Source organism: Macaca mulatta, chromosome X, assembly GCF_049350105.2.
Source record: "Macaca mulatta isolate MMU2019108-1 chromosome X, T2T-MMU8v2.0, whole genome shotgun sequence".
Classification (NCBI taxonomy): Eukaryota; Metazoa; Chordata; class Mammalia; order Primates; family Cercopithecidae; genus Macaca; species Macaca mulatta.
The window spans coordinates 143,034,174-143,053,800 of NC_133426.1; the positions used below are offsets into that span (position 1 = coordinate 143,034,174).

Consider the following 19,627-nt stretch of genomic DNA (forward strand, 5'->3'; position numbering starts at 1 on the left):
GCAATATAAAAAAAGAGAAAAAAGAATAAAGAAAAATGAATAGAGCCTCAGAGAAATTTGGAAAATCTTTAAGCAAAATAACATATGCATAATGGAAGTACTAAAAAAGAGAGGAGAGAGAGAATGGAGCAGAAAAAATATGCAAAGAAATAATGACTAAAAAATCCTAAATTTGAGGAAAACATCAACCCACACATACAAGAAGCTCAATGAATTTCAAGTAGGATAAATGCAAAGAGGTCCATGCCCAAATTATAATAAAAATCCTGAAAGTCAAGGAGAAAACTGTAAGCAGGAAGATAAAAACAACTAGTCATGAACTAGAGAACCTAGATAATATTAACAGCTGATTTCTCATCAGAATCTTGGAGGCCAGAAGGCAGTGGGATGACATACTCAACAGAACTGCCAACCAAGAATTCTGTATTCATCCAAACTCTCTTTCAAAATGGAAGGTGGAGGCCGGGCGTGGTGGCTCACGCCTGTAATCCCAGCACTTTGGGAGGCCGAGGCGGGCGGATCACAAGGTCAGGAGATCGAGACCACGGTGAAACCCCGTCTCTACTAAAAATACAAAAAATTAGCCGGGCGCGGTTGTGGGCGCCTGTAGTCCCAGCTACTCGGGAGGCTGAGGCAGGAGAATGGCGTGAACCCGGGAGGCGGAGCTTGCAGTGAGCCGAGATCGCGCCACTGCACTCCAGCCTGGGCGACAGAGCAAGACTCCGTCTCAAAAAAAAAAAAAAAAAAAAAAAAAAAAATGGAAGGTGGAGTGAAAACATTCCCAGACAAGAACTGAGAGAATCCTTTCTAAAAAATCCATCTTACAATAAGCACTCAATGAAGACATTCAGGCTGAAAGCAAGTAAACCCAGATTTAAATTTAAATTCACATAGTAAAACAAAGAGCACCAATAAAGGTAAATATGCAATTATGAAAGACAGTATAAATACGTGCTTCTTCTTCTCTTAACTGATATAAAAGCAATTGGACAAAGCAAAATTTTATAATTTCATTGTTGGACCTATACACACATAAATTTAATATATTTGAAAAACACAGCATGAAGGAGATGGGTGGGAGCAAAGGTCTATTGGAATAAGAATATACCACCAGATAGTAACACAAATTCACAGGAAAAAGTGAAGGGAAACAGAAATGGTAAATAAGGAAGTTAATATAACAAACACTATAAATATATTTTTCCTTTCCTTTCTTCTCTCAGTTGTATTAATGGACATAAAATTAAATAACAATTATAACATGTATTATTGTGTATATGGAGTTAATATTTATAATAACAAAAAGGGAAGAGGAAACAGTTATACAGGAATCACGTTTTTGTATATAACCAGAATTAAGTTAGCATAAAAAATGAAGTCCATTCTCATAAGATATATATGGAAAGTTTTAGAGTAACCACTGAAAGAAACCCCAAAATATAGTGAAATATTGTAGAGAATATTTATAACAAAAACGTTTAAAATAATAGAAAATTAAAATATAGTGAAAAAATCATTAAAGCACTTCTGATTTCAGCTCTGACATCTAAAGAGCTTAGAAGTCATCACATTATAGTCATAATTTTAAAAATACTGAACAAACTGAAAATCAATGACTTTTCTTAGATTTACTGAGAACTGAGATCACAGAAAAAATCACCACCTCAAAATCTGGAGAGACAGTGAATACAGAGAATTACAGCTGAGATTAGCTTCTCTAAAGCAGAAGCCACTGGACCCAGTAACTGGCAGGAACACCTGCATAGTGATTTTAATGAATTCCTGAAGTCTGAATGTGGACCCCAACTTGAGATTTAAAAACTCCTGGAGAACCATCTTGAGGAGGTGGGGCAACACTTTTGTGGGTTTGGGATCCAAAAACCCAAAAATGTTCTCATAGTGAAGATCAGAGAAAAATCCTCTCACGTTTTGGGGTAGGAGTGGGGGCGGGGTGGAGCATCCATTTTGAAATAATCCCAGAACCTTTCCCAAAACAAAGGCCTGTCCAAAACAAAGGGAAACTATGTTGCCAAGTCTTATATGACCTGGGGAAGGTACAATAGGCCAGCTTCAGCCTTCTCTCATCTTCCTGCTCTATGTGAGAGGACTAAAAAAGGCTAAGAACTGCTTCTGGAGGTCAATTTCCAGGGACTCAGGTCTACTAAAAAATTGAGACTTGTTCATAACATTATAGAATGTATCCCCTTCCCAACACCTTATCACCACATTGACAGGGCCCCAATATATAATAACAGGGAGGGATCTGCAAGACACAGACTCTATTTAAGAAGGAGTTCTTAAGAAACCCAAAGATAGGCTGGGCGCGGTGGCTCAGGCCTGCAATCCCAGCACTTTGGGAAGCTGAGGCAGGTGGATCACTTGAGGTCAGGAGTTTGAGACCAGCCTGGCCAACTTGATGAAACCCTGTCTAAACTAAAAATACAAAAAATTTAACCAGGCATGGTGGCACATGCCTGTAATCCCAGCTATTCAGGAGACTGAGGCATGAACACTGCCTGAACCTGGGAGGCAGAGGTTGCAGGGAGCTGAGATCACACCACTGCACTCCAGCCTGGGAGACAGTGAGACGAAGGAAGGAAGGAAGGGAGGGAGGGAGGGAGGGAGGCCAAAGCTAATAAGGGAGAAGAAAAGGAAACAAGAAAAATCTAAAGCCCCTCATACGTACAGCTACAGCAAACATTAAACACAGGCAAGATTCTAGCCAGATTAACAGAAAACCTCACAGTAAACACCTAGTTACCTCAGTTCCTATTACTTAATTTATCAAGTCTACCTTCCAACAAAAAAATTACAAGGCATGCTGAAAGGCAAGAAAAAAACAGTCTGAGGAGACAAAGCAAGCTTTAAGCAAGCTTTAGAATCAGACTCAGATATGACACAGATCTTGGAATTATTAGGGAATTCAAAATAACTATACTTAATATGTTAAAGGTTCTAATGGATAAAGACAGACAACATGTAATAAAAGATGGGTAATGTAAGCAGAGTGATAGAAGCACTAAGAAATGATCAAAAGAAAATGCCTGAAATAAAAAACACTGTGACAGAAATGAAGAATGCCTTTGATAGTCTAATAAATAGGCTAAACATAGCTGAGGAAAGAAACAGTGAGCTTTAAGATATGTCAACAGAAATTTCCTAAACTTAAATGTAAAGAAAAAATTTTTAAATTGAAGAGAATACACAAAAACTGTGGAACAAGTACAAAAGGTGTAATATGTGCATAATGGGAATATACACAGAAAAGAAAGAGAAAGGAGAATAAATATTTAAAATGTTGAGCCTATTAGGCCAAGAATTGTGCAAAATTATTGACAGGCCCCAAACTGCAGATCCAGGTATCTCAGAGAACACCAAGCAGAATACATAGCAAAACATATCTATACCTAGCCATTTCATATTCAAGCTGCAGAAAGGCAAAAGCAACGAGAAAATCTTGTAAGAAGCCAGAGAGGAAAATACACCTTACCTATAGAGGACCAAGGATAAGAATTCTATCAGACTTCTCATTATAAACCATGCAAACAACAGAATGGAATGAAATATTTAAAGTGTTGAAGGAAAAAAAATGACAACCTAGAATTCCGAATACTTTCTCAAACAAACAAAAAATGTGGGAAATTGTGGCCAGAAGACTTGCCTTGCAAAAATGTTAAAAGAAGTTCTTCAGAGAGAAGGAAAGTGATATAGGTTTAAAAACAACAAACAAACAAAACTTGGATATACATGGAAAAAAGTATCAAAAATAATAAATGCAGGTATAACAAAATATTTCATTTTTCTTTTTTTTTTTTCTTTTTTTTTTGAGATGGAGTCTCGCTCTGTCGCCCAGGCTGGAATGCAGTGGCGCGATCTCAGCTCACTGCAAGCTCTGCCTCCCAGGTTCACGCCATTCTCCTGCCTCAGCCTCCCGAGTAGCTGGGACTACAGGTGCCCGCCACCACACCCGGCTAATTTTTTTGTATTTTTAGTAGAGACGTGGTTTCGCCGTGTTAGCCAGGATGGTCTTGATCTCCCGACCTCATGATCCCCGCCTCGGCCTCCCACAGTGCTGGAATTACAGACATGAGCCACTGCGCCTGGCCTCATTTTTCTTATTCTTAATTGATTTTATAGATAACTGTTCAAAGTAATAACAGCAACAGTGTATTGGGTGATTTTTACTTTATGGAAAAGTGAAATGAATTACAATAATATTATAAGGGATAAGAGGGAAGAATTGAGAATATTCTGTTATAAGTTACCTATGAAATGGTGTAGTGTTATGTGAAAGTGTTGTTAGATTTAGCTGTAAATACATGACATAAACTCTAGGGATACTGGTAAAATTTTTTAAAGAGAGTATAATTTACTAAGAGAAAAGTGGAAATAAAATAATATAAAATATTTACTAAAAATAGAAAAGGCAGAAAAAGGGAGGTAAAAAAGAAACAAAGAACAATTGCAATGAATAGAAAACAGTTACGAACATGGTAGATACTAATCCAAATATATAAATAATCACTTAACATGTGAATTTTCTAAATATGCCAATTAAAAGAATGAGACTGTCAGAGAGGATTAAGAAGCAAGACTCAACTATATTTTGTCTACAACATATATTTTAATCTATGACAATTAAAAGTAAAGAGATGAAGAAGGATATATCCTATTAACAATAATTGAAAGAAAGCTGGACTAGCTATATTAATTTCAGACAAAGCAGACTTCAGATCAGGGAAAATTATCAGGGATAAAGAGGGAAAAATATACAATGATAAAAGGGCAAATTCTCCAACAAAACATAATAATCCTTAATGTAAATGCACCTAACAACAGAGTATCAAAATACATGAAACAAAAATTGATAGAACTGAAAAAAGAGATAAATCTACTATTGTGGTTAGACTTTAACATCCCTCTATCAGGAATCGACAGATCCAGCAGCAGAAAATTAGTAAGTAGACAGTTGAACTGAATAGAACCATCAATCAAGTGGTTCTAATTAACATTTGTAGAATATTTCATTAATCAACAGCCACACTTTCTTCTCACGCTCACATGGAGCATTCACCAAGATAGACCACGTTATGGGCCATAAAACACAACTTCAATTTGTAAGAATAGAAATCAACAAATGGTGCTGGGACAACTAGATATCCACATGCAAAAGAATAAAATGGAACCATATGTGCAAATTGACTCAAAATTAATTAAAGACCTAAATATAAAAGCTAAGATTATAAAACTCTAAGAAAATAAATAGGCATGAATCTACATGACCTGGATTAGGCAATAATTCCTTAGATATAACACCAAAAGTGCAAGAAACAACAACAAAACAACATATTGGACATCATCAAAATTAAAATGTAAAATCAGAATTTTTGTTCTTCAGAGGACACCATCAAGAAACTGAAAAGACAACCCAAAAAATGAAAGAACATTTTTTCAAATCATATATAGGCACACCTCATTTTATTGCACTGTACTTTATTGAACTTCACAGATAATTGCATTTTTTACAAATTGAAGTTTTGTGGCAATTGTGTGTTGAGCAAGTCTATCGGTACCATTTTTCCAAAAGTGTGTACTCACTTTGTGTCTATGTGTCACATTTTGGTAATTCTTACAATACTCCAAACTTTTTTTAAATTTTTTTTTTAATTTTTTTTCTCGAGACAGAGTTTTGCTCTTGTTGCCCAGGCTGGAGTGCAATGGCACGATCTCAGCTCACAGCAACCTCCGCCTCCCAGGTTCAAGTGATTCTCCTACCTCAGCCTCCAAAGTAGCTGAGATTACAGGCGTGCACCACCACGCCCGGCTAATTTTGTATTTTTAGTAGAGACAGGGTTTCTCCATGTTGATCAGGCTGGTCTAAAACTCCCGACCTCAGGTGATCCGCCCACCTTGGCCTCCCAAAGTGCTGGGATTACAGGCATGAGCCACCGCGCCCAGCCACAATACTCCAAACGTTTTCATTATTATTATATCTGTTATGGAGACCTGTGATCAGTGATCTTTGATGTCACTATTGTAACTGTTTGGGGGCACTATGAACCATGCACATATAAGACAGTGAATTTAATCAGTAAATGTTGTGTGTGTTCTGACTACTCCACCCCTGAGATACAACAAAATTGAAATCAGGCCAGTTAGTAATTCTACAGTGGCCTCTAAGTGTTCAAGTGAAAGGAAGAGTCACACGTCTCTCGCTTGAAATCAAAAGCTAGAAATGATTCAGCTTAGTGAGGCAGGCATGTCAAAAGCTGAGATATGCTGAAATCTGGGCTTCTTGCACCAGTCAGCCAAGTTATGAATACAAAGGAAAAGTTATTGAAGGAAATTAAAAGTGACACTCCTATGAACACACAAATGATAAGACAGCGAAGCAGCCATATTGTTGTATGGAGAAAGTTTGCATGGTCTGGATAGAAGATCAAATCAGCCACAGCATTCCCTTAAGCCAAGGCCTAATACAGAGCAAGACCTGAACTCTCATCAATTCTATGAAGGCTGGAAGAGGTGAGAAAGGTGCAGAAGAAAAGTTTGAAGCTAGCAGAAGTTGGTTCATGAAGTTTAAAGAAAGGAGCCATCTCCTTAGCATAAAAGTGCAAGGTGAAACAGCAGGTGCTGATGGAGAAGCTGCAGCAAGTTACCCAGGAGATCTAAGATCACTGATGAATGTGGCTACACTAAAGAAGAGGTTTTTAATGTAGAGGAAACAGCCTTCTATTAAAAGAAGATGCCATCTAGGACTTTCATAGCTAGAGAGGAGAAGTCAATGCCTGGCTTCAAAGCTTCAAAAGACAGGCTAACTCTCTTGTTAGGAGCTAAAGCAGCTGGTGACATTAAGTTGAAGCCAGTGCTCATTTACCATTCTGAAAATCCTAGGGCCCTTAAAAATGAATCATGCTAAATCTATTCTGCCTGTGTTCTATAAATGAAACAACAAAACCTACATAACAGCGTATCTGTTTACAGCATGGTTTACTATTTTAAGCCCACTGCTGAGATCTGCTGCTCAGATTAAAAAAAAAAAAAAAAAGATTCCTTTCAAAATATTACTGCTCATTGACAATGCACATGGTCAACCTAGAGCTCTGATGGAGATGTACAAGGAGATTAATGTTGTTTTCATGCCTGCTAATATATTCATTCTGCAGTACATGGATCAAGGAGTAATTCTGACTTTCAAGTCTTGTTATTTAAGAAGTACATTTCAGAAGGCTATATATAACTGCCATAGTGAGTCCTCTGGTGGATCTGGGAAAAGTACATTGAAAACCTTCTGGAAAAGAATCACCATTCTAGATGCCATTGAGAACATTCGCAGAGGAGGTCGAAATTTCAACATTAACAGGAGTTTGGAAGAAGTTGATTCCAACCCTCATGGACAACTTTGAGGGGTTCAAGACTTCAGTGGAGGAAGTAACTGCAGACATGGTGGAAACAGCAAGAGAACTAGAATTAGAAGTGGAGCCTAAAGACGTGACTAAATTGCTGCAATCTCATGATCAAACTTGAATAGATGAGGTGGTGCTTCTTATGGATGAGCAAAGAAAGTGGTCTCTTGAGATGGAATCTATTTGTCATGAAGATGCTCTGAACACTATTGAAGTGACAACTAAGAATTTAGTAGTCCATAAACTTTGTTGATAAAGCAGTGACAGGGTTTGAAAAGACTGCAATTTTGAAAGAAGTTCTACCGTGGGTAAAAATGCTATCAAACAGAATCACGTGCTACAGAGAACTCTTTCATGAGAGGAAGAATCCATCGATGTGGCAAACTTCATTGGTGTATTATTTTAAGAATTTTCCCCAACCACTCCAACCTTTAGCAACCACCACTCTGATAATTTAGCAAGCATCAACGTTAAGAGAAAACTGTCCACTAACAAAAAGATTATAACTTGTTGAAGGCTCAGATGACCATTAGCATTTGTTATCAATAAAGTTTTGTTTTGTTTTGTTTTTGAAACGGAGTCTTGCTCTGTCACCCAGGCTGGAGTGAAGTGGCACGATCTCAGCTCACTGCAACCTCCACCTCCCAGGTTCAAGCGATTCTCCTGTCTCAGCCTCCTGAACAGCTGAGATTACAGGCATGCACCACCACGCCTGGCTAATTTTTGTATTTTTAGTAGAGACGGGGTTTCACCATGTTGACCAGGCTGGTCTCAAACCCCTGACCTCAAGTGATCTGCCCACCTCGGCCTCCCAAAGTGCTGGGATTACAGGCGTGAGCCACCACGCCCAGCCAATAAAGTATTCTTTAATTAAGGAATGTACCTTGGTTTTTTAGACATAATGTTATTGCACACTTAATAGACTACAGTAGAGTGTAAACACAACTTTTATATTCAGCTGGAAACCAAAAATTTAATGTGACTCACTTCATTGCAATATTCACTTCACTGTAGTGGTTTGGATCCAAATGCACAGTATCTCCAAGGTAGACATGTATCTGATAAGAATATAATATCCAGAATATATAAAAAACTGTTGCAACTCAACAATGAAAAGACAGCTAACTGAATTTTTTTTAATGAGCAAAAGATTTAAATAGACATATTCCCAAAGAAGACATTAAAATAGCCAATAAGCAAGATGAAAAGATGTGCAACATCATTAGCCATTAATAATAAGGAGTGACTGCTACTGGGGACGGGTTTTTCTGGAGCTAGGCAGTGGTGATGGCTACATAATCTTGTGAATATATTAAAAACCACTGAATTGCATAGTTTAACATCGTGAATTTTATGTTATGTAAATTATATATCAATAAAGAGACAAATAACTTGATTTAAAAACACGCTAAGGATCTGAATAGACATTTCTTTGAATGAAGGCATACAAACTTCCAGTAGGTACATGAAAGATGCTGTATTAGTCCATTTTCACACTGCTATAAAGATACTATCTGAGACTGGGTAATTTATAAACAAAAGAGGTTTAATCAACTCACAGTTTCACATGGCTGGGGAGGCCTCAGGAAACTTACAATCATGGTGGAAGGTGAAGGAAAGGCAAGTACTTCCTTCACAAGGTGGCAGGAAAGAGAGCAAGAGCGATGGGGGAAGAGCCCCTTATAAAACCATCAGATCTCGTGAGAACTCACTCACTATCATAAGAACAGCACGGGGGAAACCACCCCCATGATCCAATCACCTCCCACCTGGTCCCTCCCTCGACATGTAGGGTTGACAATTCAAGATGAGATTTGGGCGGGGACACAGAGCCAAACCATATCAGATGCTCAATATCATTATTCCTGAGGAAAATGCATATCAATCTCACCATGAGAAACCACTTCATATCCACTAATATGTCTATAATCAAAAAGACTGCCAATAACAAATGTTTGGTGAGGTTGTGTAGAAAATGAAACCCTCATACACAGATGGTGAGAAAATAAATTGGTGCAGTGACTTTCTTTTCTTGTTGTTGTTGTCATTTTGTTTTGTTTTTTGTCTGAGACGGAGTCTTGCTCTGTCAAGTGAAGCCAAGGCAGGTGGATCATTTGAGGTCAGGAGTTCGAGATCAGCCTGGTCAACATGGTGAAACCTCATCTCTACAAAAATTAGCTGGATGTGGTGGTGCATGCCTGTAATCCCAGGTACTCTAGAGGCTGAGGCAGGAGAATCACTTGAACTTGGGAGGTGGAGGTTGCAGTTGCGCTCCAGCCTTGGTGACAGAGCAAGACTCTGTCAAAAAAAAGGAAAGGGAAGGGAAGGGAAGGGAAAAGGGAAAAGGGAAAAGGGAAAAGGGAAAAGGGAAGGGAAAGGGAAAGGGAAAGGAAAAGGAAAAGGAAAGGAAACTTTCTATTGCATAAGCTGGGTGGTAGATACACAGGTGCTCATTTTATTGTGATCCTTTAAATTTGCATTTATATTATTCTTTCTGTGGATAAAATATATATCTTAATAAAAGCATTTTTTAGAAGTCTGACAGACCCAGATTCTGGTTCAACCACTTAAGATTTCTGAGTTCTTGGGCACATTACTTAACCTAAGCCTTCCAATGTCTTATCTGTAAAGCAGAGATGGCAATAATAACAACTCCCTCATAGGCTTTTACATCATGTGCCTGGCACATGGTCAGTGCTATTATTAGCTAATGTCAGCTATAAGCAGTTGAGCCACTTGCCTAAAAATTCCAAGTTCATGACTTCTCTTTCTTTAAACTACAATTTCCATATTTGCTATTCCGTAAGAGTTCAAAATTTGATCAGAGGAATAAAACTGACCTTCAAACAGGACTTACTGCAATTCAACCTTTAAAATGTCCTTACATAACATCTTTGTAAAGCCAATAAATATCGCACCTTAATAAACCAGGACAAGAACCAAAATTTCTCAATGCCATCCCCATCACGCTACCAATGACTTTCTCCACAGAATTGGAAAAAACTACTTTAAAGTTCATATGGAACCAAAAAAGAGCCCACATTGCCAAGACAATTGTAAGCCAAAAGAACAAAGCTGGGGGCATCACGCTGACTTCAAACTATACTACAAGGCTACAGTAACCAAAACAGCATGGTACTGGTACCAAAACAGAGATATAGACCAATGGAACAGAACAGAGCCCTCAGAAATAATACCGCACATCTACAACCATATGATCTTTGACAAACCTGACAAAAACAAGAAATGGGGAAAGGATCCCCTATTTAATAAATGGTGCTGGGAAAATTGGCTAGCCATAAGTAGAAAGCTGAAACTGGATCCTTTCTTTGCTCCTTATATGAAAATTAATTCAAGATGGATTAGAGACTTAAATGTTAGACCTAAAACCATCAAAACCCTAGAAGAAAACCTAGGGAATACCATTCAGGACATAGGCATGGGCAAGGACTTCATGTCTAAAACACCAAAAGCAACGGCAACAAAAGCAAAAATTCACAAATGGGATCTAATTAAACTAAAGAGCTTCTGCACAGCAAAAGAAACTACCATCAGAGTGAACAGGCAACCTACAGAATGGGAGAAAATTTTTGCAATCTACCCATCTGACAAAGGCTGATATCTAGAATCTACAAAGAACTGAAACAAATTTACAAGAAAAAATCAAACGACCCCATCAAAAAGTGGATGAAGGATATGAACAGACACTTCTCAAAAGAAGACATTTATGCAGCCAACAGACATGAAAAAATGCTCACCATCACTCACCGTCGGAGAAATGCAAATCAAAACCACAATGAGATACCATCTCACACCAGTTAGAAAGGCGATCATTAAAAAGTCAGGAAACAACAGGTGCTGGAGAGGATGTGGAGAAACAGGAACACTTTTACATTGTTGGTGGGACTGTAAACTAGTTCAACCATTGTGGAAGCCAGTGTGGTAATTCCTCAAGGATCTAGAACTAGAAATACCATTTGACCCAGCCATCCCATTACCGGGAATATACCCGAAGGATTATAAGTCATGCTGCTATAAAGACACATGCACACGTATGTTTATTGCGGCACTATTCACAATAGCAAAGACTTGGAATCAACCCAAATGTCCATCAGTGACAGACTGGATTAAGAAAATGTGGCACATGTGCACCATGGAATACTATGCAGCCATAAAAAAGGATGAGTTCTTGTCCTTTGTAGGGACATGGATGCAGCTGGAAACCATCATTCTCAGCAAACGATCGCAAGAACAGAAAACCAAACACCGCATGTTCTCATTCATAGGTGGGAATTGAACAATGAGAATACTTGGACACAGGAAGTGGGAAGAGGGGAGGGATAGCATTAGGAGATATATCTAATGTGAATGACGAATTAATGGGTGCAGCACACAACATGACACATGTATACATATGTAACAAACCTGCATGTTGTGCACATGTACCCTAGAACTTAAAGTATAATAATAAAAATAAAATAAAATAAAATAAAAATAAAGATTGTTGAGAAGAGTGACAAAAAAAAAATTTCTGTCATTTCTGGAGGTTGGTGTCAACTAATGTTCTAGCCTAGCTCTGGGAGCTCAAATCTAGGTCAGATTAAGAGAATATTCTTTTCAGTCTTGAACAGCTTCCAGAATCCATGTCCATTCTGCATCTTAGTCTCCAAGTTAAGTGAAGAGTCTCTATGTTGGACTTGCTTTTGTCCCACCTGGATTTCCAGCACATGACTTCAAAGGTAAAATTCTGTCATCAAGCCTACACTACAGTTTTCTGGCCCAGATGAATGTGTCAGTGAATGTGTCAGGGTTGGGTAGTCAGAAGCTAAAGATGAGCAAGACAGGTGTGGCACTTATCTAGGTCCCTTGCAAGGACTCATATTCTTAAAGGAGACACTATTCTATTGTTCATCATGAATCGGAAGCAACTTATAGTCATGTATAATTATTATCAGAGCCCTTTGCTTAAAGTATCTGTCACACAGCTCACACCTGCTTTGTAGCTAATCATTGCCTAAAACTTTCTCTACACAGACAAGGGAAGGCAAAAAGAGATGAACCTATGCAGTTTAGCTATGTGTCAGCAACTCAGATAAAACATTCACTGGGGCAAGGGAAAGCTAAACGATAGGCTCTAAATAGAATTTTGCTTCAGGAAAGCCCTCTCTGACCCTTTCTCCACATCCCACTAAGTTGATATCATGTTACTGTTGTCTCACAGAACCCTTTTAATTTACTGTTTCATAATATGACATGTTTATAACGTTTAATTTAATATCTGCATTTCCCTCAAGATTCTGTGCTCCATGAGGGGAGAGACCTCCTCCTCCTTGTTCATTCCTGTATCCCCATCAACCGGTACAGGGCCTTGCACATAGTAGGTGCTCAAGAATTTACTTGCTGGATTAATGGACAATCAATCCATGTAACAATGAATCAATTCCTGGCATCATGAACAGGGATAATCAAGAGTCCAACTGAAGACCTTGGATTTCCAAATGACGTGGTCCTAAGAAATGATCTCATTGTAAAATCACCTAGTTGGGGAAATGTTAACTATTTACCTGTGCTGAGTGAGTACATTTACAGCTGAAGGATGGTTTGCACAGTAAGCCAGATACATAGATTTAAAATGAGGCATGAGACTCAGTAGACAACCTCCTACTTTTTGCTGGTTTTCTGGAAACCTGTAAATAAAATGGACAAAACACAGAATGCAAAATAGGAAACAGGAGGCAAAGGAAGATTATTCCAATTATATCTGGCAGCATGAAAGCCTTCTGAATATTTTGCCAAGGTTAAAAGAGAAACTATATTATAACCATTTTACCCATGAAACTCATATTCTTGCCCACTGCTTTAAACTCTAGCCACCAAACGTAGTTCTAATACATAGAGTCAGATACTCACTTGGAATTAGTAGGTACGGTTGCTTGTTTGTTTTTAAGATGATTATTTTCAAATTTAGCTGGGTACACTAAAAATACTCTTGGTTAATTTATCTAAAGTTTGAGTACAGACAAAACTAATCAAATCCAAAAATGACATACCACAAAAGAATATTATGTAATCTTGGAGGCCTGGTGTTTGCTAGGCAGGGTAGCCTCAAAAGTTTTTAAATTAATGTTTTAAAGTATAAGCCACCTGTCTTCATTTGTAGAAAAATCAGAAAAGCATAATAAGAAAAATGAATTTCTCAGACTCCCACCATTTGGAGATACTGACTCTAAAAATGTTGACATATTTCTTGGGCTTTTTTCTAATGTTTCTCGATAAAATGGAAAACATAAGGATTATGAATCTAGTTTGCAATCTGCCCTTCTCGCTTAGTGAACATCTTTTCATATCAATAATCTAGATCCCTCTTGGTCCCTCAAGTCCCTTTAGTGTGGGCCCTCTCCATCTTTCTCCCTGGACAACCACCTCTGTCCCATTAAGCTTAAATAACAGGTAATCATCTCAGTTTCCCTGTAGAGATGAAAGCTGCCAACTTCTTCAAGATAAGCTACTTGAAAAATTAGTCTTTCTATAGAAACATGTTGCCTGATGATCATTATAGTTCACTCTGTAGTATGAAGTTAAACATCTGGACAATCTAGCTAACCATCAAAAATGTGTTGGTTCACATAAAGATATATTTTTCCTTCCCTCACTTTCTGTGTGTTTCAACTCTTAATATAATAGACACAGTATCAGGAGCAATTCAAAGAGACCAAATCTGTTAAACTGAATGAATCATTTGAATGACTTTTCCAAGTAATTTGCAATGTACAAAAGAAAATATGTAATCAGTGCCAGAGGTGTCATTCATGGTCAATTAAGACCTTATGTGTCTCCAGCGAGGGGATCATCACACACTGGGGCCTGTCGGGGAGTGGCGGGAAAGGGGAGAGAGAGCATTAGGACAAATACCTAATGCATGTGGGGCTTAAATCCTGGATGACGTGTTGATAGGTGCAGCAAACCACCACAGCACATGTATACCTATGAAACAAACCTGCACATTCAGCACATGTATCCCAGAACTTTAAGAAACATTTAAAAAATTAAAAAGACCTTATTTGTCTCTTATACTGACCAGAAACAGCAAACTCAGGTATTTTAAAATAAAGTCAAAAGTAATTTACGAGATACAGAATTCTAATACACAACTAGTGGTTTGACACTGTGAACACTGCCACCTAGTACATTGCCTATGTATTGCTACTTTGTTCAAAGCTGTAACAAATACCTAACTATGAAGTGCCCTTACCTAAGGCAACAGGTAAAAGGAAAACAAAACACAAACAGCAATGTTGCTGGCTATCCTATCAGAAATATGCCACACTTACTTTGAACATTCTTCCAAGGCTTGGCAGAGTGTCTGTTGAAATGTGCATACTTCCTCGAAGTTTCCCAGTAAAGACGTAACCTCCACAGTACTCAGACTGAAAAAAAAATACAGTACTTGTAGTTATCTCTTCTAGTCTAGTTGGCGAATAGTTTGCAAACATATGGTAAATACAAGGGAAGTAATCCCTGTATTTTAACTTTTGCCTTTCAATTTACAACAATTCTATTGTCTTAGGCAACTTCTTAAGCTTCTCCCCTTGATTTTCTTTTATATAATAAGAATAATGATCCTAAAGAAAAGGAGTGGTCGTAAGGGACATTTAGGTCTTTTATAAAGCAAGGAGTAAATTAAAACAAGTGTTTAATACTGAAGTATATAAATAGATAAAAATACATCATAGCTATGAATAAGTGTAAAAAAACCCTTGAGTACTTTCCACTGGATGAACTGGAAAAGTAATTGAAAGACATTATATATGCTCATATAATACACAAGAAAAAATAGCAAAATCAACTTTCTCCTAAACTAAAATGCTCATATATCAATTAAAGGAAATCTTTATGAGATGAAGTAGGAGGGAAAAAATAGTATCGATTTGTTTGTTTTTAGAGTGGAGTGAAGTCAAATAAAGTTTTTAGAGTGGAGTGAAGTCAAATAAAGGCAAACTGAACCACTTTATCCAGGGCCTCTGTATGAAGAATGTTCTTATCCATTCCTCCCCTACCAAACAGTAAGTGATAATAATAACAAGAGCCAACACTCATAGAGCACTGAACACTTACACAAGCATTTTACAATTAAAATCTCATTTTAACCTTATAATAACTCTATAAGGTAGGTATTATGCCAGGGCTATTACCATTTTACAGGTGGGGAAACCCAGGCATAGAGAGGTTAAGCAAATCATCCAAAGCTACAATGCCAGGAAATGCCAAAGACAGAAATTGAACCAAAACATTCTAGCTGCAGAGTCCATGCTCTTAACCACTTTTTGGGAGAAAACGTTTCTGAAGATTTGCTTAAAAAGCCAAGTTTGGGCTGGGCGTGGTGGCTCACACCTGTAATCCCAGAACTTTGGGAGGCCGAGGCAGGTGGATCACTTGAAGCCAGGAGTTTGAAACCAGCCAGACTGACATGGTGAAACCCCATCTGTACTAAAAATACGAAAAATTAGTCGAGTGTGGTGGCAGGCGCCTGTAATTCCAGCTACTCGGGAGGCTGAGGCAGGAGAATCGCTTGAACCTAGGAGGCGGAGGTTGCAGTGAGCTGAGATCGTGCCACTGCACTCTAGGCTGGGTGACAGAGTAAGACTCTGTCACACACACACACACACACACACACACACACACACACACAAACGCCCTTGTCTGCCACATGTTCTTCTCCTGGAGTGTATGGTAATACTAGGCCGGGTGTGGTGGCTTACGCCTGAAATCCCAGCACTTTGGGAGACCAAGGCGGGCAGATCACTTGAGGTCAGGAGATCAAGACCAGCCTGGCCAATATGGTGAAATCCCATCACTACTAAAAATAGAAAATTAGCCATGCGTGATGGCCTATGCCTGTAGTCCCAGCTACTCAGGAGGCCGAGGCAGGAGAATCGCTTGAACCTGGGAAGCAGAGGTTGCAGTGAGCCGAGATCTCGCCACTGCACTCAAGCCTGGGGGACAGAGTGAGACTCCGTCTCAAAATATATATATGTATAATATATTATATATTTTATTTTTTATTATATATTATATATTACATATATTAAATATATAATATATTATATATGTATATTATATATAGAAAATACCAGGGGAGTATTCCCAAGAGAATATTTTTTTGCTGACTAAGAAAGAAAGGGAAGAAGACCAAAACAAACATTACCAGTAACTCTGAGAGAATAAAAAACTGCTAGTTCCTCTGCTGTAATGCCATCCTGAATCACAAGCTGGAAAACCCCTATTCTAAAGTGAAACCTTTAGCCAACCAACTTCCCTCGTTGTTGCTCCCTCAGAGCAGTGAGAACTTAAGTTGGGGCCTTATCTGAACCTGACCGGGGGCTTATCTGGCCCCTTCGCGATCAGATAATAGTCAGTCTGGTTTGCTCAAATCACTTTGGGGCCAACAAGACAGTCAGAAGTAATGGAAACTTACTATCACTGCATTCTGAATTCATTTAGGAACAGTACAGGTCTGACTCAGGTCTCTCACCTCCTCAGCCCTGACTCTTTTCCAAAGAACTCAAACAAACCAGTAAGAAAAAAAACAAATAATCCCATCAAAAAGTAGGCAAATGACATGAACACACACTTCTCAAAAGAAGACTTACAAATGGCCAAACAACATATGAAGAAATGCTCACTATCACTAATCATCAGGGAAATACAAATTAAAACCATGAGATACCACCTCCGCCCAGCCAGAATGGCCATTATTAAAAAGTCAACAATAATAGATGTTGGCAGCCGGGTATAGTGGCTCACGCCTGTAATCCCAGCACTTTGGGAGGCCGAGGCAGGCAGATCACGAGGTCAGGAGATCAAGACCACCCTGGCTAACACAGTGAAACCCCGTCTCTACTAAAAAAATACAAAAAATTAGCCGGGCGTGGTGGCGGGAGGCTGAGACAGGAGAATGGCGTGAACCTGGGAGGCAGAGCTTGCAGTGAGCCGAGATCGCGCCACTGCACTTCAGCCTGGGCAACAGAGCGAGACTCCGTCTCAAAAAAATAAAAATAAATAAATAAAATTTTAAAAAATAGATGTTGGCGTAGATGTGGCGAAAAGGGAACACTTACACACTGCTGGTGGGAATGTAAATTAGTACAGCCTCTTTGGAAAACACTACAGAGTTTTCTCAAACCTAAAAGTAGATCTACCATTCCATCCAGCAATCTCACTACTGAGTATTTAGCCAAAGGAAAAGAACTCATTAAATCCTTGTATTGTTTTTTGATTGCTAATCAGTCCCTCCTTCATTTAAAATCTTACCATCTCCCCTCCCAGAGTTACCACTTCAGTTTCCATCTCCTCTGCCTGTCACTTCCAGAAAACAGAAAGCATGTTTCACTTGGCAGCAGGGGGCACAGTGGCTCCAGCCTGGCCACGTACTGGCTGTGTGATGGGCAAGGGAGTAAACTTGTCTGGACTTCAGCTTCTTCTCTATCCAATAGAGATAGTCATTTCTCCCAGGATACTAGACCCAATGATTTACTGATTTACTTCAGCTCTAAGAACTATGATTCACAGAACACTTCATATTTCACATGATAAGAATAAAAAATACTTTGTTTTTTGTTCTGTTTTGTTTTGTTTGAGATGGAATCTCACTCTGTCCCCCAGGCTGGAGTACAGCGGCACGAACTTGGTGCACTGCAACCTCTGCCTACCGAGTTCAAGCGATTCTCCTGCCTCAGCCTCCTGAGTAGCTGGGACTACAAGTGCGCACCACCATGCCGAGCTAATTTTGTATTTTTAGTAGAGATGGGGTTTCGCCATGTTGCCCAGGTTGGTCTTGAACTCCTGGCCTCAAGTGATCCACCGCCTTGGCCTCCCAAAGTGCTGGGATTACAGGCGTGAGCCAACGTGCCCAGCCGGCCACTGCGCCTGCCCCAAATAACACTTTGTTATGGATCATGTTTAAACTCTTACAACACAGGAATAGAAAATCTTTTCATACTGAAGTAGATTTCCATGGTGCCAGGAGAATAAACAAGTGGGAAATTTAGCAAGAAAAAAGACATTATAACTAAACAAGCATAATTTGGAAAAGGGGAGAATTTTTCTCACGATATTTTTTTCTTTTCTTTTTCTTTTGTCTGCTTGGTTTTTTTTTGTTGTTGTTGTTGTTTGTTTGTTTTCATATGGAGTCTTGCTCTGTCTCCCAAGCTGGAATGCAGATGTGATTTTGGTTCACTGCAGCCTCCGCCTCCCAGGTTCAAGCGATTTTCGTGCCTCAGCCTCCCAAGTAGCTGGGATTACAGGCTTGCACCACCAGGCTCAGCTAATTTGCTTTTGTATTTTTAGTAGAAACAAGGTTTCACCATGTTGGCCAGGCTGGTCTTGGACTCCTGACGTCAAGTGATCTGCCTGCCTCAGCCTCCCAAAGTGCTGAGATTTTGAGCCATCACACCTGGCCAAATTTCTCAAATACATTAACTTATTTAAGTTTGAAGCTGATAGTTTAGGCAACTGTTTATCAATAGTAAACTCTTTCCAAGGTAAAAAGAGAGGTTTTTGTTCTCCATTATATGGGCTGACTGGTAAATTTTCTATTTGATCATGATCTCTAGTGAAATTTAATTAATTAAAATAAAAACAAATAAATGCAGTTTACCACTATTTGTTAAATATGCTGTGCCTACGAGGATTTAAAAAAAATGGTCACTACTTTTCTTTCATGAAAACTGAAGCTTTCAATTCAGGCTTTACACAATCACTTCAGATTTCTAAGACCAGAGTAAGGTTTGAACATTTTGTCTTTAAAAACACTTTAGCATCTCTTTATCATTCACATTTGCCTGGGTGAAATAATGGCTTGAATAGTTCTTATGAGCATTCACAAAATGCCATACTCTTTCCATTCTCAGAGCATGGGAAAGAAGTTCTGCCCTGGCAAACAAAGGTCAGAGTGAGCATGAGAATTTCCAGTTGATGTGCTTTCTGAATAAAAGAACCAGGGAATTCTTTTCCTATAAGGTAAAACCAGGCACATCACTTTTTTTTTTTTAATGTACAAGATAAAAACTGTGACAGTAAGAAACACAGATCTGCTCATTCCTTTCACAGCCAGAAGAGAAAGAAAGCCAAGCTCTCCACAAGCAACATCTTGCATAATTTCTATTGCCCTGACCATGTTCTTGGCAACCTGTGATCTGTGGAAATTCTTCTAAAGGGCAAAA

The 19,627-nt window shown here is 38.7% G+C and overlaps 1 protein-coding gene and 1 long non-coding RNA gene across 31 annotated transcripts in view; both read right to left on the bottom strand.

Annotated features, from left to right (window-relative positions):
- ARHGEF6 (Rac/Cdc42 guanine nucleotide exchange factor 6) overlaps positions 1 to 19,627 on the bottom strand; it is a 119,297-nt gene that overhangs the window by 32,255 nt on the left and 67,415 nt on the right. For all 30 annotated transcript variants that reach the window (XM_077987426.1, XM_077987424.1, XM_077987425.1 and 27 more), the window contains 2 exons: positions 14,738 to 14,833; positions 12,971 to 13,093 (listed from right to left, as the gene is read on the bottom strand). In XM_077987426.1, coding sequence (XP_077843552.1) covers positions 12,971 to 13,093; positions 14,738 to 14,833 — 219 coding nt within the window. The remainder of the gene's footprint in view (positions 1 to 12,970; positions 13,094 to 14,737; positions 14,834 to 19,627) is intronic.
- Positions 4,605 to 8,525, bottom strand: LOC144338732 (uncharacterized). Its single transcript, XR_013413060.1, has 2 exons — positions 8,394 to 8,525; positions 4,605 to 7,435 (listed from the first exon to the last, which is right to left on the bottom strand). It is a non-coding gene; the product is annotated as an uncharacterized LOC144338732 (long non-coding RNA).